The sequence below is a fragment of the Gambusia affinis genome, linkage group LG09 (genome assembly GCF_019740435.1).
Source record: "Gambusia affinis linkage group LG09, SWU_Gaff_1.0, whole genome shotgun sequence".
Classification (NCBI taxonomy): domain Eukaryota; kingdom Metazoa; phylum Chordata; class Actinopteri; order Cyprinodontiformes; family Poeciliidae; genus Gambusia; species Gambusia affinis.
Genome location: NC_057876.1, coordinates 11,522,958 through 11,544,420, shown reverse-complemented (window position 1 = coordinate 11,544,420; position 21,463 = coordinate 11,522,958). Strand labels below are relative to the sequence as shown.

Genomic DNA, 21,463 nt, shown 5'->3' with positions numbered 1-21,463 from the left:
TATCTTGAAATGATATTTTTGTGGCCCTCCAGAGGGCCACATAGTTAGTTGTTAATCCTCTACCTCATTCAAATTTGCTGAGTGCACAATTTAAAGTTGCCATGTCCACAATTTCTCCCGCCTGAGCTGTGGATCTCTGCAGCTCCTACAGAGTTACTTTGAGTGTCTTTGCTGGTTAGTTCTTTCCTTGCTCGGCTGGTTACTTTAAAAACATACTGGGATAAATGAACACAGGTACTAAATGGTTTCTGAATTGACTACACTTAATTTTGTTTCGCTAAGTACCTCTGCACATCGTTTTGTTGTTTAATTGCAGACAATACACATAAGTTCCCTTGAGAGCAGCACTGTTGTCAGGAACTGCCATATTACCGCAGTCCATCCTTTCCAAAGCTTGGAACCTCGTTCTTTATAACTTTGCTCTCAGTTTTGTGATAACTTTGCAGCCTGGCGTTGTCTGATGTGTTTTAAATGGTATGGATTTGTACCGCAGCTGAACGCGGAGTCTGCAGCTCCCTCCTTTGCATAGTTAGAAATTATTATTGACTGGAAAGTTCAAAGAAGAGCTTTCATCTTAATTGCGTCACACCTTTCAATTTTTTCATCGCAAGGGCTCTGCTGGATTTTAAACGCTTTCTCCAAGACGTTGCGGAATACAAATTCACCTGTTCAATAAACCCGTTTGCGTGGTGCAAACTGCAAACTCATTTTAAGGCAAAAAAAAAAAAGTTAGCTTGTACTTAGAGAGCTAGTTCAGAAGGGTTTGGAGGAGACAGTGTTGCTATGAGGCTGTCTTGTTGCCAATTAGAGTTACAGTAGCTCTTAGCTTTAACCCTCAGCAGTGTCTGCTAGAACCATATAGAGGTTTTAAGTGTTCTTTGGCAGCATTTTGTTAAGTTTGGATGAAGAATAATGAAGCAGAATGTACTTGATGAGCTAAAATGTCTTTAACCTTCAATTTGTCACAACTTAATACCAGGGGTGGAGCCACACACCCAGCTGAAAAATCCAGATTAGTTTTAGCTACATTTTGAGTAAAGTAAAATTTCCCTCTTTTTACAAAGAAAGGGAGTGGACCAATAGATCACAACCTGTGCTTTGAAGACTCTTTAATGTCAGAATATTTCTGTCCAGTTTTGTCTGTATATTGCTGTTTTTAATGTTTGCTTAATTTCTAAAGTGGTCCTCATAAATAGTAGATTTATTCAGTTTAGATTTGATGAGTCTAAGTAGTTCAGATCTTGAACTAATGATGAGGAAATGTGTTCCAGACTCATTCCAAAGAATGTGAAAAGAAAAAACACATTTTTGTCTGATTGGTAGAAGGTGTCAACTCCAACCTCCATTACTGGGTGACGGTCAGCTGCTGTATTCTTACACTTCTTAATTTAATTCCTTTTTTTCCTACTGAGAACCTAAAATGTAGTCCTCATTAAAACTGTTTGTCAAAGGGCAGCTCAACCAATTCAATTCTCATTTCACCCTTATATATTAATAAAGATGCACCAATCACTTTTTGTTGGGGGGGGAGTTGGGGAGTGCTTTTAGACAACCAGTTTTGTAACTCTTCTGATTCTGATTTCCCTTTGCAAACTACAAAAATATATAAAAATAGATTTAAAAAAAAATTTTTTTTCTTGTCTTCCCGGTGTCAGTGGTCTTTAATTATTTCCATGAGAAGCAGAGGAGGAACCACAGCGTGTGTGTGACAAAGCAGATGCAGTAAAATCAGCCTTTACGTTGTCTACTTTAAGTCTCACCCTCTCTCGTTCTTTCACGGCCTCAGTGAACCGTAGGCATCTCTAAACTTGTAGAAAAAGTTTTTACATTTCTGCATTTCCTGTGGTTTCATTTGTAAACAGCTCCTCTAGGCTAACAGTTGCTAAAATGACAAACTTTTTTTTTTTCACTCAGTGGCAGCATCCACACTGAAGAGTGTTGATGTCAGTGTGGGGTAGCAGTGGTACATTTTGTCACTCTCCTAAAATAATTGGCTTATGTAATTTTTTTTTGGCAAATAAAATCACCCTCTTTCTATTGCCAAAAGATAATTTAGGCTAAAATAAATAGACAAAACGGTGCTTTCACTGACTAGTAAATGATCAGATTTTTGAGTTTCTGATGATCAGTTGGCATTTAAGTAAAAAAGATAAGCTGAAATTCATCTGATCAACAGCCAGACAGTGTTGATTCCCCTGATAAACTTTCTGTTTTTAGCAAAAGTTGCCCTGTTGGCTGCAAAACCCACCCACCAGAAGAATAAAATAATACACATTGATCTTCCGACCTGGTTTCCAACGGGACGTTGCTGTTGAGCACCCAGCTGTCCTGTAGCTGGACCGACTCTGGGGTGGTGGGTCCATCTCCGGTGCCCGGAGCCGGGGCATGAATGGGGTTCCGTCCCCCCCTCAGGGTGTTTCTGTTCAGGCTGTTTGCAGACTGGTGGGACAGGTTGTGGTGGTTGTGTGGAGGCGGCAGTGGAGGCTGCAGGGTGGACTGACTGTGGTGGTTGGCGGCCCCTGGAAGACAGAAAAAAATAAAAAAATGTTACCAGCATTCTGAATGAAATCCAGAGAGATTGTATTCTCCAAACTGGACACGTGCAAAATTACAGCTGACCTGTTATTCTACAATAGCCGTTCATTCATGTAGGTGAAATATAAAGCTCTCGGGCAAATTAACACCCAATTATGGAATATTTTTCAACAATCATTCAGACAAGGTGTCATATTGTCAAAACAATCGCTAACTCATGCCGACACACTATTGTAGCAACAAAGACACGTGAGAACTTCGTCTCCTCCTATTTCCTTTCACAGTTTCGATACTCCATTCTTTTTTTCACCCCCATCAACTTTTCCTTTATCCCCTCTTTTCCTGCCCGGCGTTTCTTTGTCACGTCTTAGCGGACGCGTGCGCGTGAGTGTGTGTGAACAATATTAGAGCACTCAGCGCTGCATGCGCCCTCATCTCTTGCTCTCAGACTTGAGGGAACATGTCAGCTTGAATCCAATAGCAGCCCCCTCCAACAATGAGCTAATGGACTGTTGAGTGAGGGAGCTGAAAAACAAACCGGCATGACTCAGACAAGAACACCCATTCACACACCACCTTTCTCCCTTTTCCCTCTCGCTAAAGCAGCAGCGGGGCGGGGCGGGGGCTCGGGGAGGTTTGTGCCCATCTTCATTGTGTGCGTGGTTTGCTCAGGAAAATCAATAAACCACATACTATACAGTATAAGAGGCGGCCCGACACAATTGCCTCACTTCACAGGCTTTAGCGAGCGTTTTGTTTATGCGCTCGGACTCAGAGCACAGCTGGCCTGAATTAGCTCAAAATGTACGCCATTAAAAAAGGCACCTAAAGAGAGCATCTCCAGCACAGGGTGCCTACGCGCCTGATATGGAAGCCCTGATGTGTGCCGCCAGAAATCTTCACTCTGGGTCGTTTCTTAAAGTATAAACGCAACATTTCTTTAGATTTTCTCGGCCGTTAGTCTGTAGATGTGTAACATGGGAAACTACTGACTTTACAGAAGGGAAGGGAATATTAGGAGGATGGATGGATGGATGGATGGATGATAGATGGATGGATGATAGATGGATGGACAGACTGATAGATAGATGGACGGATGGATGTATGGATGGATAGATGGACAGAAGGATGGAAGGTCAGAGGTTCCATCAAACGATGGATTGATGGATGGATGTAGAACTAACAGAGAACTTCAAAATAGAACTACATAGAAAATAAAACCTGAATATATATATATAATTTTTAAATATAGAAAAATCAGTTCTCTTCATCCACATTCATCTAGGAATGTAAGCAGACAAAATGTCTAATTCCAAACTTTCTCCACACATTTCCAAACTGAAATGGAAAACAAATCAAACAAATCAAAAGTCTCCTTCTGGATGTTCACCTCATGAAAATTTGCAGCAAATTCCCAAAGATTTTTCTTCCTCTGCTCAGGCTCGACTTTCCTACCACGCTTGAGGAAGTGCGACCCGCTACTGTTTGCACAAACTTGTTGACAGCAAACAGACAGACTTAGAAATGAGCCTGCGAAACATACTCTGTCACGGCACCGCCTGAGCGAAGGGGTGGGGGGAAAGAAAGAAAAAGGTGTCATAACAAAGTGTCCATGCTTTTACTTCACTGCTGTCTGAACAGAAATGTTACATTATTGGAAAAAACACACAGAGTTATTGATGTTGCAGCTGGCGTTCAATCCTGGCTCTGCAACACAGTTTTCTTTGTCTTTCAGCAACTCTACATGTTGCACTTTCATCATCTTCTTGCACTTCTAAACGTGGAATTCATCATAATGACTGTTTGTTTGCACATTGCCTCTCTTGTACTGATCACAGATCCGAGTAGGCGCGCATATGCAGACATACATGTGCGGCGGAGGCATCCGAAGCGGCTGCTTCGTCAACCTGCGAGATCACACTTGCCCTCCTCCATTTCTCATCTCCTCTGGAATTAGACATGAAAAGCAACGCTGTGCGAGAGGAAGAGAGATGTGCGGATGTGTTGCATTCTCCCGAACGCCCTTCTGCTTGGATTTCGCGAGGCTTTCAAAGAGGCAGAAAGGGTGGCGCATTGCAAACCCCCATGAGTGTTCAGTACCTCTGAGGAAATAAACTCGAGATTTAAATGGAGCTTGAGAAAAGTATCCAGACCTCTTTTAAATTTTTCACATTTTTTTCACGCAACGTTTTGTTTAAATGTTGAGGGGTTGTTGTTTTTTTAGCTAGATTAACACAATACAATGCCTTAAGCTCAGTTATAAAGCAAAGCACATTTATTTTTCACTAATACAGAGTTGAGTAGTGTTTATTGAGAAACGTTTAGGAAAAAAAAATGCACCTATTACTTTTACTCAATTTCATTATGGAGTATTGCTACTTTTACTTGAATAATCAATTCTGGTTACATATTTTAACCAAAAATTCACCAGAGACACCTGCAGTTTTTGTTAAAGTTTTATTTTTGAAATAAATTGATTTAGAATGGGTTTTTTTTTTCTTTTGTCATTTTGTAATTGTGTTTTTAGTATGAGTTATTAAAATAAAAAAATTTGTTTCATCTGGCGATGTAGCCTTTAAATGTTGAATGATTGATGTTTTCACCAGGTACTCTGTACTCCAGTAGACTTTTTACCAAATATGTTTAACTCCTGCTTGAGTATTTTCTTGGGCAGCTACTTTATGCTTTTACTCGAGTTAAAATGTGTTAAAGTAGTGCTGTTCCGAGTAAAATGTTTGGCTACTCTACCCACCTCACGTCTGATATAACATCAAAAATAAAACTTTCCTGTTTTAGACTAGTTTGGAAAACAAAATTTGTTTCTATTTGCTAAAAATTGAGAGCAATAAAACAGAACTTTGCACCCCTTTTATTAATATTTAGCAAACGTATCTGTAACACTTTATTTGAAGGGGCGTGCATAACACTGACATGAGGCTGCCATAAACATAACATAGCATACATGTCATGAACATGAATGACTCTTCATAAATGTTTACGACTGTTGTCATGAAGTGTCGTTCCGTCAATAATGACACTTTTAATGCAAAGGTGCTCTAAAAGTTGCATCGGACGTTCATCAAAACTTCTGATGCAACTTTTGCATTATATAGTAAGTAATGACACTTTCAATGCAAAGTTTCTTTAAAACTTGCATTGAAAGCCAATTAAAAGTATCAACTTTGTATTAAAAGCACCATTATTTACCAAACGACTCTTCTTGACAACAATCGTAGACATTCATGGAGACTCGTAACAGGTGTTATGTCATGTTTAGGACAGTCTCATCCCAGTGTTATGCACACACCTTCAAATGAAGTGTTACTGATTTATCTTTCACACTGGGTGACCTGTTGGTTTGCGTGTCCTTCCACAAGCTTCTCATTATACTTTGAGAGTATAATGACTCGCTGTAGTCATTACAATGTAGGCTCATTGTAGAATAATGAGTCTACAAATCATTACTCCTGATTTGCACATGCCTTTTCACCTCTTCCCATAAACTCTATGTTGGACTAAGATTGGTCACTCGAATACATTCAGTCACGTTGTGCCCAATTTGAAATCACTATAAGGGTCATCATCCATTTTGAAGACCCACCTGCACCCAAGATTAAATTTCCTTGCTGACGCCTTCAGATTTGTTCCTTGATACCATCTATTTTACATAACCCACCAGTACCGTACATGACGCGGCCGTCTCCATGTTTTTCAGATGGTGGTCTGCAGCCACTATGGTTAAACACTTTAATTTTTAGTCTCATTAAACCAGAGAATATGCATTCAAAATTAATTTGCAAACTGCAATCCAGTGTTGGCGTAACGGCTTCTTCCTTTTTGAGCGGCTTTTCAGTTCAAGCTCTTGCAGGACTAGTTTCGCTGCAAGTAGAGACACTCTGACAGCCTCAGCCAAGCATCCTCAGCACACATTTACTCTGACTGAGTCCAGTGCGGGTCAGGTTTGTACAATTGTCTTGTCCTGTCACAGAAAATCTCAATATTAAGTGCATCAAAGTTTGCGACAACATACGGAAAACGCTGGTAGGCATTGCAGTTCTTCACGTTCTAATGAGCCTCTTCCTCATTTTTCCCCTTTAAGAGTATTTAGAGTAGATGGGGAGGCGAGGTGGGGGCAGCGAGCTCCCACCGGAACTGCAGCTGCACTGGAAACCAGTTTACAACATGACCTGATTCCTCCGCGGCACCACTGGGACTCAGGTGACACCAAACACGGCCAGTGAAGAACAGATGCGGGTGAAAGGAGAGAAGAGGGGAAGACGAATGGAAGACGAAAGAGAGAGAGCGCGAGAGAGAGAGAGAGAGACGGGGAACTGACCTCTGCTCAGCAAGAGAGTCCCAAAACATCTGTCTGAACATGCAAAGGTTCCCGTGGGAGAAAGCGATCCACGCCCATGCGTGCACACGCGTCCCGTCATGTGAACATACCTGCAGCCGGAGACACCTGCGAGAAGAAGCCCCGTCTCCTGCATCACGGATGCGGAGACAGAGCCAACTGACAGATGCTGTAAATTTTTACACCTTGTTGTGCCCTCCTTCCGCTCCTCCTCCCCGTAAACTCGTCGTTTCTTCACGGGGGAATTGTTTCCCTTCCTTTCATCTCGATTTTATTTGCATTTTGTTTGTGTCCTCTGTTGAGATCTGAAGCCATTTTGGGATGAACCTAGTTTGTTTGAAGCCTTTTAAAAATAAATCTGACTTGACTTCAGCTCGAGCACAACGCCTCAATAAATGCGAAGTGCAGCGGCTCCTGCTACATCCCATTTCCATAAATACATTTGTTTAGTAACAATGCACGCAACAACAGCAACAACAACAAAAAAAAGCTGCCTGGAAAAACCTCGCACACACTCACACACCTGCAGGCGTGGAATCAGCAGACCGTCACACGCAAAGACCCTCATCCACTCACTGCCACAATTCAAATTTTCTTTTAAAAGTGGAATGACTTTTCATTTTTGGTTTTCCGACTTTCACGTCTAACATTTTAAACATGTTTCCATATTAAATGTGAAAAAGTAATTTACTGCTGTTTACTCATGAACATTTTGGCACATTTTGACCACAAACCTGAATGGGTTTCCTTGAGAGTTTACATACAAATACAGAAGAGTTTAGTTTTTTAAGTGAAAGAAAAATGAAAATGTTTAAATATTTGAAAAGTAGTTATGCATTTGTACCTTTAGTTAACAGTAAAAACACAATTTTCTACAATCACAACTGTAATTCCTGTGTTTTTTCCCCCTTTTACCATTTGTGCACATGTAGGAATGTATTTTTTTAAAAAGTCTTGCCATGGATTTTTAACTGAATTTAGGTTTGACCCGTTCAAACATACGAACATCCTTTGATCGAATGCAAACCTCTGTAACATTCCCGATTGTCCCATCTGAGCTCCGGGTCTCTGCAGCTCCTCCAAGGTTACCATGGATCAGCTGATTAATACTCTCCTTCCTGACCTGTTAGCTTAGCTGCCAGTGTGGGTGCTTCAAGACTACCTGTTGAATGTGACAGGTAGTCTTAGGCCGACTGTGGTAGTCGCTAAAGTGGGGGGAACTGCACTGCTTTAGTATTTCGGACTGGAGAAACTTTAATCTATCACATTCTGTAATAGAAAAATGGAACTTGCTGACACACACACAAAAAAAACCCCAAGTTCAATTATGCATGCATCAAAAATCCTGCAGAGGCTAAATAATGAATGAAGAAAGGAAGTCCTACTGTTATTTACTTCATAACAGAACACTGCTTCACAGATAAATAATTTCATCTTTTCTTTCTTTTAAAAATTTGATATTTGATTAGGCCTGTCACGATAACAAATTTTGCTGAGCGATTAATTGTCTCAAAAATTATTATGATAAATGATAATATTGTTTGAAGACCTTTTTACACTGATTTAATGGAAATGATGTAATAATGCCTATGATTTCCTGCCAAAGATAGAAACACTTTATTTTCAAAAGAACATTAAGCACTGGAACTGATAAAACAAACAAAACAACCAAAAATAAAAATAAAATGGATTCTCAGTCTCCATTAACAAAAATGTACTTGAATAAAAACTAAACAACATAAAGCCAAAGTGTAAATAAATACTGCATTCAGCCAAAAGAGTGGAGATTATGAAGTCTGTATTGCCCTTCAGTTATCATTAGATTTAAATAAAGAAGATGGGCACATCGACTACCTGATGCAATAGTTCACACTAAACGTTAGTTCACACCTACATTTTCCCTTTAAGACAATCTTAGAACTTAGATCGTTCTAAGATTGTTGCTTGTGATTTCGTAACCGATCATCCTGTACTGTGTGGTGTGTTACGGTAGATCGTTGTGGCCGCTCAGATCTAAATCAGGGGTTTTCCCTGACTGGGATCGTTAACGCAGCCTGTTGAATGTGACAGGTAGCCAATCAGAAAGCGCGGATTCTCCTTAGTGCTTTCTGAGGGGAAATTGCAGAGGGGAATCCCAAACAGCTGACAGGCGCAACCCGAAGTCCAGCAGACATTGGAGATGATATGTGGAAACAACATTAATGTTTATAAAACATTTCGTGCAAAGAATATAGAAATGACGAGGGGAGGAGTTGGAGCGAAATCGCTACGCAGTTGATGAACCCGGTAACTTTTCAGCTGTTCTTCGTTAACGTGACATAAATAGGTTCTAATGATTTTCATTCAGTCAGGATTTTACCCTGACACTAGAGCCACATGCATTGCAGGTAGATTGTAGTAAAGCATTGATTAATGCCTGGTTTTAAAATGAGTTAACTGGACTTGCAGCCATTATTTTGTGTCCATTGTTGGACACCACATGGCACGATCAAAAACGATCAAACCGTTATACCTAGGATTTCTGTTGGCTAATGTATGGTCTCAGGTTTTGAAAATGGGCCGATAATCAGCCGACAACTCTAGGATGGTGTAGTGTGAACTGGGCATTACAATAAGAATATGAGGAAGGGAGGGTCAGTGGAGAGCAGCAGAGGTGAGCCTTTTTTCATTTAGTGTCATCAACAGAAAGAGGAAAAGGCTGAAAGAGACGCTAAAGCCGATAATTAAAATGACGTCGATAGTTTTAATTTATCATATTGTGACAGGCCTATATTTGATCGATGCAATTTTTATTCTTACCGTTGAAGAACTTCAAAAATAGATCAAATATCTTATTTGTTGTTTAGTGGGAGCTAAACAACTTTTTTTTTGAGTGCTCTGAAATGTGTATGAAATATTATTTCAGCAGGAAAAAAATGTACGTCAAAAAAATAACAAATAAAACCTTTGATCTCGCCAGAGGAATCACAAAGTATTGAAGTTGTAAAGGCAGATGGTTTCATACAGCGCTCGCTGACAGGCCACTGAATAAAACCGCAGCTCGTTTTGGCTGCAGAACGCAGCGAGAACAGAACCAGGACTCTGTCGGACGAGCTGACTGACTGGTGCAGTTCAAGCCGCGGGCGGGCTAATGGGAACACCGTGGAACCCGGTTTGATAAAAGACCAAGTGTGCAACAAGGAAATTGAGCAATTAGCGAGCAGCCAAGCAGATCACATTTTATTTCATTCCTGGTTTATCTCTCTTTCTTCTCTTGTGCAAAGCAAACTCTGGTCGTGAAAAAGGAAGAAGAAGAAAACGATTCTCTGTTTTTGTTGTCACCTTTTGTTGGTTTGGGCATGGGGGCGCAGGCGAAGAGCCGCCGCTGAAGCCTGACCCACTTTATTCGGTCCAAGGTCTCCCCAGCGACTGGGGAGGAAGAAGAAGAGGAGGAGAGTGGAGACTATATAGCAAGTGAGCCGGTGCGTTTGGCTCAGGCTAATCCCTGGAAGTCCATTATTCTCGCCAATTCGACGAAGCGCCTCGCCTCGCCCGGCGGAGGAGCATTAGCCTGTCTGCTAACCTGCCTCCCCGTGAAAACCCCCGCTTGCCCACGCACACACACTTTCAGTGCGAGGCGAAGGGGGAGGGCTCACCACACCATATTAATCTCACAGTGTGCGTCTGTGTCTGCATGCAAGTGTGTGGCCAGCTGGCAGCGGGAAGCAACCGAGGCAGTTTGTTTTGCAGCCCTGGATGAGCAAACTGTTTATTGACATTTTCTGTGGTTAACAGAGAGAAGTCACAGAGCATGGATGCGTGCGCGTGCGTATATGTGTGTGCGTGTCTGTGTGTGTGTGTGCACAAAAACACCCATTCAGCAGATATAAAGCAACTGCTCTTCCCTCCATCCCAACTTCAGGAGTTCTTCAGGAGAAAGACAAAAAACAAAAACAAAACTGCAGCCTTCATTGTTTCCGCCATGCACCTTCCCTCCCTGCTTTTTTGCTATGCAGCCTGTGTTTAAAGGTGGTATATTCCCATGTGCCGCTGCTTCCTGTGTCCTCTGTCAGAGAATGTCACACGCTCCTCATTTGTCATTCTTCTCAGAGCTCAGAGGATGAGCAGGGAAGGAGAGCTTGAGGTGAAAACTCAGAAACTCGTACGTGCTGACAAAAGGGGATTTATTTCTCACATGGATTTTTCTTTTTTTGGCTTTATCCTAAACAGACGAATGAGCTCATATTAACATACAGGCATGAAAGGAAAGATGGAGCCAAAGACATAAATTTATACATGCACACACACACACACACACACACGCACCCAAACACCAGTATTCATACACAACCGCCTCTGCCTTGGCTAGTCATCTCTGTCTAATTAGGAGGCAATAATCCGCTAGAGAAGAGTCATCAAATTCAGCCAAAAACAAACACTCCATGAGCACACGCACACACACACACACACAAAAATTGCATGCGTGCATTCCCCCCCCCACACACATACACACACGCATGCATGCATGCAGCATTTCCACACATCCCACCGTTATGCAAATGTCACCCTTACATAAGAACACCATTATGCAGAAGAAGCAGACGAATGTGTCTTTGTTTTTCTTTGTTTCTGCAGATTTGTTTCAACAAAGCCATTAAACATTCATCGCTTCTGCAGCGACTTGAGGTGGCTTCCCTGGCAAGCCAGATAGCTAGCCACTTCAGAAGAGGCAACAGAGTTAAAAATAGCCACATGTTCCCCATGCATAATGAATGGCCAGAGACTGTGCTAACGCTAGCTCTTTCCAGGAGCGAAATGCTACGCTCCGCTTGGCCCTCCCACCACCCCACCACCTACGCAGGCGTTCCGAGGAGGGAGCCGTTCCCAGACAGGTGCTCCGAGCCAGACAGTATTCCCACGTAAAACACCCACGGACCAGTTCCCCGCCACTGACGACAACGACTACGACCTTCTGTTGCCGTTCGCTCTGTCACGCTTCGCTGGAAACACAAGTCGGGCCTGTCCACCTGTTAGCTTAGGTAATGGCGGACTACTTTAGTGGACCACACACGTGCAAACAGCATGCGCCTTCCTGAGGATTATCTCACTGTGGTCAGTTTCTGCCTGGCTTGATAAGGCTCATTTCCTGCCCAGCATTCCCTCTCCCCGTGGGGTGACGGCAAACACAAACACACACACCCACATACATAAACGGGCAGGCGTGCGCTTTCACAGCACGTGCAGACGCCGTTTTCTAGGTGTGTGTTTTTCCTCTTCGCTTCACCCCCCCCATCACCGCCTCTGCTGACATGCCCAGGGTGTGCTTATGTAGTGCCAGACCGCCACTCTAAACTCATTTAGGTCGATTTTAATGGATGCCCAAAGCCAAGAACTTTCTCCACACCCATTAGATCCGCAGCGGTCCTGTCTGGGAAATACGGCAATTTACAATTTCATCTTAATGTTGCTCTCCCTCCAACTAAATATTGCTCCTTCACTCTCTAAGCTCTCATCAGTTTACACTCTTTTTTTTTTTCCTTTCCATTTCTTCTCCACATCTTTGACTTCCTATGCATCTCCTTTTCAGTCACTTTCTCCGCCTGTTTTTTTTTTCTTTTTTTTTTGCCGCCGTGCTTCGGATGCGTCTCGTCTCGCTCTCCTTCTGTTGCTTTTTTTCTTCTCTCCTCTCCTCCATGCGAGATGTCTCATTAAACAGCTTCAAAAGTCAAAGTTTGACTTTCTCTATCTCTGCTCCCATTTGCCTCTTTGTGGCTCCTTTTCGTGCTTCTCTATAAATTTTTTTTCTTCTTCTTCTTCTTTCGCTCGCCGGCTCCGCGTACACGCTGAAAGAAGCGCCCCAGAACACAAAGTGTGGGTGTATGCGAACAGGAGCGAGAGGAAGAGAGACTGAGGCCTGCGAGCCTCACTCTCCCACTTTGCCAGTGTCTGCCATTAGGGTGTCAGTGGCAGAGTGAATTTATTTGCTGTGCGGTTACTGGGCTAATGATTGATGTTGCCCCAGCAAACAGTAAACCAATTAGAAGGCTGATGTAACGTCATTTTAAAAGCCTCCTAATCACGTTGCTCTTGAACCTGGGACCCGGGCCTTCCCTAATGAAGATTTATACTGGATCAAAGGAGAGCCTAACGCCATTAACAATAGATTGTATTCCACCAAAAATCACATTAGGACTTCTCTGCCCACCCCACTCCCTCCCATCAGGCCTCGGCTAAATATATCTGCTGATTACAAGTGCAGATGCACAGAGGGACGGAGAAACGATGGCGAGGAGCGGGAAAGGGGCGGCGGAGAGCCCGAAAGTTGGCCCCACAATTTGTTTAGGATAAACGCTCGTAATGACGAACGAAGTCGTCGCTGCGGATGTTTCGCCCGTGCGTTTGAGCGTCTCAGGCAGGAAAACCGTGGCAAGGCGCTGATACGCCTGGAACAACCAACAAGAGCTAGTCTGGTGACGAAGTGAAACTCTCTGAGCCAGGGAAAGTAACTAGTTTGTCTCTGCAGCGCTGATCCTCCTCCCGGCACTTAGAATTCATCATCCCCTTACCTTTCGCTTTCTGATGGATTATTAATGTCATATGCAAAATAAGAACAAGCACAGCAGCTCACTGGCGTCTGTATAATGCAGCGGAGCGAGAGGGTTGCCTTACCTTGCATCATTATTTTCTCAGGTGATGGTTTTAAAAGGTGGCAGGGCGACATTTTAAAAAGGCAATACCTTTAAAAGTCAACTAGTTTTTGTTTAGAGTTGTCATAAGAGACATGCAAAAGGCCAAGGCAAATATCAGCAAATATTCAGGATATTTTCTTTCAATATATATATATACGTATATATATATATTTTCCAAATCTAAATACTGTTTTCAGTTAATGCATTTTGGGGGTGCTGTGGTGGCACAGGGGTTAAGCAAATGGAGGCCTTAGTCCTCGACACGGCTGTCGCAGGTTCGAATCCCGGCATCTCTTCCCCCTCCTCTCATTACCCACTTTCCTGTCAATTCACTATCAAATAAAGACCACTACAGCCAATAAAACCTTAAAAACCCCCAAAAACAACACATTTCATTCAACGTACTCCTTGGTTACGTACGTTTGGTGTCCAAACATCTTTTACAGTACATTGTACTGTATCTTTTTGTGCCACTGGCAAGTGTTGCCAGTCTCTATGTAGATATAGACGAGGCCTCATTTACTATGAAATTTAAAAAACACAAAGTGTGGTTCTTACAGGACAACTACTTTGTGTTGTACCTTACAGTTTACATGATAAAGAAGTTTTTAGTGTCAATAAAATTGATTTAAACATAAAAAAAGTCTCCATCTGATTCATCCACCCGTGCTGCATTTCCTTGCTTTGCAAATACAATAAATACAAATTTACAGCGATACACTGAGCATGAAGAATGTTCTCCAACTTAAAACTTTAATAAGATTAGCTAGATGGCCAAATTCAACTCAGAATAAAAAAAATAATCCACATATAACATGTACAGCTATTCATTTCATGGGTTATTTTTATGCAGCCCACTATGTTGGCAACATTAGTGCAAAACATTTGTCATCCAAACCAATTTGGTTGTTGTGTTGAATCAACCCAGAGCTGGATTTGGTCTGATGCTCCACAGGCACTTTCTGGAAACTTTGTGGGAGGAGTCCTAATGTGAAACGTGAGAACTTGAAAAATGTTCACCGACTGAACTTAAAATTGGTCAGATGAACACGATAAACAGCATAGTTTCAAGCGACATCACAACTCCTCAGTTTTACACCCTGGTGTTGAACTGAACTTCACACATTCTCATTTAAGTCAAACCCTAGTTTGTGTGGGTCAAGAACTTGCCATGGTTTTTAGGAGCTCTAATACAAATGTCATCTTCTCTTCCTCTTCATCTTCCTAACTAAAGTGTTCTTCTGCTTTTGCCTGGACCTACATTGTAAAACGGCTCATCTGTGACGTCATTGTCTTCTCCGGTGCTTGTGTTGCTGAAAGATTGTTCTAAAAACGTCTTGACTGAAGTCTACCGATATTTGAATAAAACATACTTCAACGCATTTATTTTCTCAATAATGCAAACGGCATTCTTTTTGATATCCAGCATTTCAAACATATGTTCCCATTAGCCGAATGCAAATAAAAGCAGTTAAGCTATTAAAGCAAGGATTAGCATGGTATTTTTTATGTTTTATTTTTTGCAGAACAGAGGTACAACGTAAGGACAGAGGATTAGGATTGGCTATGAATGCAAACACAAAACATATGGACAGATAAAGAGAAATGTGGTGGATTGGAGCACTCGCTTACCCGTGGAGGCGGACTGAGCCCGGAGCAGGTAGGAGTCATCTCGGTGGGGCTCCAGGTGGGAGTGGGTGGAGTTTTTCTCCAGCAGGGGAACCTGGCATTCCCTGATGGGTGGGGACGGACCGGGGGAGGGGTGATGAGGGGCAGATGAGGAGGACGGGAGGGACGGTGGGAGCAGGGTGGAGGAGGAGGTTGGAGGGAGTGGGCGACCTGGAGGGTGGAGGGGACAGGAAGAGAGGAAGATGTTAGACAAACCAGATGACTGACTGAGTGATACGAGGGTCAGGGGTCAAAGAGGCAAAATGAGATGCGGACATTTTGAAGGGTAAGAAGCGAAATCCTTTAAAGGAGCATTTAATCTAAAAAAAACCCCCAAAAAAAACAAAACCCGCCCCCCAAAAAAAACAAAAGACCAAAAGATGAATATCAAATGAGAAGTGAAAGAAATTTATGAGAGAATTCCTGTTTCAAACAATTAGAACATTTTCTATTGAACCCGCTCGATCTACAGTAGAAAAATCTAATTTAGCATCAAGAATTACAATGCAGCTTTTACGACACCAAGTCATTCAGTGAAGCAAATTTTCTTTTTCCAGACCTTAATAACAGGAAGGTCAAGCAGGCTCTATACAAATTCAAAAACCTGACAAGCCTGATTTGAAATAGTGTAGTTATAAAACGCATTAGCCGTCTTTGATTCTTCTCTTTTCTGATGCAATGCAAAGTCAGTGCATTGGTATTTTCATTACACTTTTAGGATTATGTTTCTTTCTTCTTACCAGGCGCTTCTTACTACTTGGAGGTCACCCTGAGCAGGCGCTCTTTCTGGCACACAAAACCTTTTTACCAAACATCCTGCGCGACGTGTGATTTACCACGATAAGCTAATGTCCCGATGTTGTTTTCCGTTTCTCTCTGTGTTTGATTTCCTGTTTGCAGAAATATTCTTGTTTGGTGAACAGATTTCTCCCACAAACGACCTATTTCGGCCCAGCAAACGTCAATGACCAAGCGTGCGCTCAACCCCTCTGTGGGCGCGATCTGACTGACCGTAATTACCGCTGCAATTATGCACGGTCACTGGATTCATGTACCGTAAACATGGCCCAAATACTTGTCAATATCTTTTGTGAAGCTTTATATTTCCATCTCAATTTGAGATGTTATTCAAATATTCAAAAATTCACAAAGCAGGACTCCTGGTAGCTCCATTAATCTTCACAGCAAACACCAGGGGACATCCACTCCCCATTCACTGGACACATGAGCAAGCAATGGAAAACTTGCTTGAGGACAAATAACATTCTTTTATTTTACCTGCCACCAGTAAGGCACAATGACCAAATGGAAAAACAAACAAACCGAAAAACCTCCACTAAGCATGCTTTCTTTTACATTTTCCCTTGTTAGCACAAACATGAGCTATCTCCCCTGTCAAATTTCACACAGTCTCATTTCTTCGCAAGTGGTGAGAAAGAATTTGCTAGCGAGAATCTTCATCTACTGTTCGGTCGTCCTCTACATGTGGCTAAGACAAAGGAAAGAACAGTGGAGTCTTTAAATAGTTGGAGCCGTGGGATGCGTGGACACAATCAGGTTGTCCCATCCACCAGAGAGACGGATGGAGACAATTCACCCTACTCTCCAAAGGTTTGGAATCAAGGACAAAGACAAATCTAATAAATTCTATTTAGAGACAGCTCAAAATATAGAGTAATTATGGCCGCCATATTTGCAGCTCAATCAATCAACAATACGGTAAGAATGAGGCCACTGAGTCCAGCGAATCCACTGAAGGACTCAGGTTATTAGAGCTACTAATTAGGTAGTCGACCAAAGACTAACTTCTGTCTTCTGCTGATTTTGCAGTCGAAATTATAGCTTGAGGGGCTGCCGATGCATTCAAATCACCTTGTTTTTCCTTTAAAGTCCCAATAAGTTTTCCACAATTGTTTATTCTTCCACTTGTAAGTGGATAACCTCACCCGGACAACCCTTCACTTTTCTTTTTTTTTTTTTTTCCAGTCAGACAAAATCAGTCAGAGAATCAATGAGCGAATTCGAAAAGGTTCCAAAACTTGAGTGAAACTTCTATTTCTGAAGCGCCTCTTCTTGCGTTATTGATACTTTCCCAGGATACGGAACTGGAGCGATTTCAATTTGACGGCCTTCACCGTGCCATTGCTGCGTATTGACAGAAATGACACAAGTCAAAAATCTGCAAAGAGCCGTGATAGATGGCGGACCTCTCCAGATGACTGTGCGATATTGCTCGCATCAGGGAAAAACTACCTGGTCGAGGAAGGGAGGGAGGGGCAATCAATGCAGACATCATTTGAGAACCAAAGCATTGGGACGTATTTGTTGGCTACCTTTCCTCGATTGTCCCACGTCAAAATGAAACACATAAATCTCTGACATATCTACACGCGCGGGTCTCTGTGTCCTCCTTCCTTCTGTGAAGAACTTTTGGAGAGGAACCTTGGAGCTTTGCATCGTGGAAACCAGAGCCAGGATCGATCCGCAGCCCCACGCTAACTGCACCCCAGAGAGACGCCCGCCTTGTCTTCTGTTTAGGTATGTGCGTGTGTGTCTTGGTGTTTGTCTGCGTCTGTGCACATGCATTGTGTGCGTGCGTGTGTGTGTGTATTCGGTCAATCTCATCAGAGCAAACAGAGAAAAATGGATAAACAGTGGCAAAGCAAACACTGCAAGCTGACAGGAGCAAAAAGGAGACGGAAAAGCTCGGGACGGTGGGAGACGGATGAGGAGGTGTGAAGACGTTAAGGTCACAGGAGTATCTAAGGGAATAGAGAAACACAGAGATATAGAAATACTGAAGACGAAGAAGAAAAAAAACTGCGAGGAGGCAAAAAAGAAAAAAAGATGCCAGTCTGGAAGATACACTATGTTGCCAAATATATAGGCAGATCTTTACACATGAATTTAAATGGCATGCAATTCCTTAACATATATGCTTTAATGCCTTTTCATTTTGGGTCAAATCAAAATCAAGAATTCTCTTAAGGGGCCTGTAGTGCTAAATGCATTGATAAAGCCTGTTCGATAACCTGTTAAAATACCCATGAATTCTGAGAATCGAATAATATTACTGAATATCTTTTCAGTCCCTCCAGGATTTCATATTTGTGGTACTAATTTGGAAATATTTGTGATATTTGCGTTTATTTACGACAATAAATGAGTCTTTTTATTACTCGCTGTACAGATCACGGACTATAATCTGACGTCAGGTAAAAAGCCGAGGCAGCTGTTTAGTACAAGCAAGAAGGTTTTTGACAATTTTTGAGAAAAATCTGCAATAAACTCCCAATTATTAGCGCAAACAAAGTGTGGGAATTTGTTGATTTTGTCTGAATTTCCGTGATAATTCTTAAGAAACTGGAGGGACTGATTTATATAATTTGGCAGTAAGCAGATGAAAATTGTAATAATATTTAAGCACGCTTAGTGTTCAGTCTAAAATCTAGAGGGCCACATAAAAAGCCACGGTGGGCCGCATTTGGCCGACGGGCCTTGAGTTTGTCGCATGTACTTTAATGTGTTTGTCCTTGCCCACTTCGCAGGTGATGCAGATTTAACCTTGTGGCATTGCTGTCCACCAGGTTTTACAGAGTGTTCATGGGAATATTTGTCCACTCTCCCAGGCGCATAGGTGAGGTCAGACGCTGACGTTGGAGGAGAGGGTGTGGCTTCCAGTCCCCTTTCTAATTAATCCCAAAGGTTCAGGCAGGTTGAGCTCCAGGCAGTCAAAGTCACCCTACACCAAACTTGCTCATCTATCTTTGTGGCCTTTGCTTTGTCTAATTTTTCTTGTGCAAATTCAAGTCAGAAATGGATAGGCCATGTCCAAACTGTTTATACTGATGCAAGAGCTTAAATTAAAAAACATGGTATGCTTCTTTGCTGGAACTACGGGGCAAATACAAACTCTCGACTTAATCCTTCATCCACCAAAACTTAGCACAATGCAGTCAGGTAAGGTCCTGCACCTAAACTCGGTTTGTAATCCCAGAGAACTCGTCTCGGTGTCTTTAGTGCACAATAGTTGCATGCATAACACCACTGGAACACTTTGCACTGCGTTTCCTGTGATATAGAGTGTGTCTGGTGTTCCTCAGCTTATCTCAAAGATTCAAGACGTTTAAAGATCTGTAGCTATTCCCTCTGCAGAAAGTTGTTGATTTGTGCGAGCTGCACACCTTAGAATGAACTCCACTTTGTCGCAGAGTTGCTTCTGTTGTCACTTTCCTCACCTTTGTTTAATATCTAGAACCCCCCACAATACCATCCTAATGAGCCTATCGAATTGAGCTCCTGACAGCGACCCAGTCTTTATCCGCTTTTATAAACATAATCTGAAATCTTAGGTCCTAGCTCTTACGCGGATGCATCACTGGAACCCGTTAATTCAGCGATTTGGACAGGTGTCCCAAAACTTCTGGCAATTAGAAGGAAAAGCATTAGAGGAAGCAATAAGACGGAGCTGACCAAGGAGAAAGCAGGAGGGAGGGGAGAGAAAAAAACTGAATGAGCTATGGACAAGCATGGAGAAAAAGTTGATCACTCAGTCCTCAAATGACGTTGGGAAAAGATTTTTAGCTATTTGCATATTTCACGCGGCCCATAATGGGGCTATTGGTGACAGCAGGCGATGAAAAATGCCTCTGTTTAAGACTGTTTTACTGCTGTTGCTCGGCTTTATCACAACTTTGTGAGTCTGGAGCCCGTGCGCGGCGAGGCTATGTGTATGCGACTGTAGTTATTAATATTTTAAATCACTTTAATTACAAAAAAGGAAAAATTGCACTAGTTGGCCAAAAGCAATTAAGGGAACTTTAATCTCCTTAGCAATTATGCTGTGGGGCATCCTTAACGCAGTCATTTCTGCCCGCTACATTTCTAGAAAGGTCAGTGAAAATTGCTTTGTGTTATTAGAACAAAGACTTGGCAATGAGCTCACTGGGTTCTCTTGACAATTTGTTCACCGCCATCCTTCAACCGCCTCCCCGGCCATCTGTATACAAGCTCTCGGGCCTCCACTCCGTTGCCCGTTGTCTCTCGCGCTCAGAACCCGCCGTTCTCTCGCAAGTGTTGATTGGTGCGAAAAAAAGCAGAAGAAAGAAACAAGTGTGTCATGGGGCGGGGAAATCAGAGTTTCTAGCACCGCGCTAAAAGCATGAGAATCCCCTTGTTGATTCGACGGTAAAACATTATCATCCTTAGTTTGGGGAGCAAGCCCTAGCTTCTGTCGGGGAAGAGTCGGGTTTGCCTGTTGCTTCGTTCAAGTGCTTTCCTGATCCTCGTTCCCTTCTCGTTTTGTCGTCTTCCCAAACCTGTCCTTCCCTCCTGGCTCAATCTGTCCATCCGTCCGGCCCATCTGGCTGAGGTGAAGAGCGCTAAGCCGAAGAGAGGAGAGTGGAGTAGAGCGAGGGATGGAGCGACAGCTGGAGCCCAGTCAGACAAGGAGAAACAAATTACCCCTCTAACGAGAGTCATTCATCATCTCTTCATCTCTCCCCCACCCACCCCATGCTCTGTCCCTCTTTCTTCTTCTTCCACACCTCTCTTTAAAATGCAGCACACCTGGATGACAAAAACCACATCCACCACGAGGCTCTTCTCGCCACTGCTCTTGCGTTAGCTGCAACTTGTGCATCTAGTATGCCTTCCAAAGATAATTTGGTCGAAATCAGGAGGGGGTGGAGGTGGGACGGGGTGGTGGTGGGAGGTGGGGGGCTCAGCATGATAAGGCTGATGTGAAATGATTGAATGAGCAGTGCATCGAAAGGGAGAAGACACATACCCACACTGGCACATGGAGAGGCTCATTACCATGGCTGCTGTCATCACAGATGTTGGACTGAGGGGGAGCTGTCAGTCAGTGTGTGCGAGTCTAACTATATATGTACGCATGTGTGTGTGTGTGTGTGTGTTAGTGCTGCGTGGTATTCTGAGGGCTATTTAGACAGCTGCTGACACAATGAGCCCTATTCTCTGTTTATCTATACAGTCCAGTCACTCTCCCCCTCTTTTTTTCCCGCAAGCCTCTTCCCTCTGTCTCTTCCATTTCTTTTTTATTTAGATGTAACGGTGAATCTTGCACACCTGTTGCAGTGTCTGTATGTGCAAACGACAAACGCGCGCCGCCTCCTCCTCCTCCTCCGGTGCTCGTTTGCTCACGTTCGTTCGTCCCTCGCTTTTTGCCTTTTCCTCCGTAATCAGCTCGGAGGCGGTAAATGAGAGGCGCGATTAG

At 42.8% G+C, this 21,463-nt stretch overlaps 1 protein-coding gene across 6 annotated transcripts in view; it reads right to left on the bottom strand.

Annotated features, from left to right (window-relative positions):
- tenm2a (teneurin transmembrane protein 2a) overlaps positions 1-21,463 on the bottom strand; it is a 319,228-nt gene that overhangs the window by 76,765 nt on the left and 221,000 nt on the right. For 5 of the 6 annotated variants that reach the window (XM_044128023.1, XM_044128020.1, XM_044128022.1 and 2 more), the window contains 2 exons: positions 15,190-15,396; positions 2,288-2,519 (listed from right to left, as the gene is read on the bottom strand). In XM_044128023.1, coding sequence (XP_043983958.1) covers positions 2,288-2,519; positions 15,190-15,396 — 439 coding nt within the window. The remainder of the gene's footprint in view (positions 1-2,287; positions 2,520-15,189; positions 15,397-21,463) is intronic. The other variant, XM_044128026.1, reaches the window with a different exon arrangement.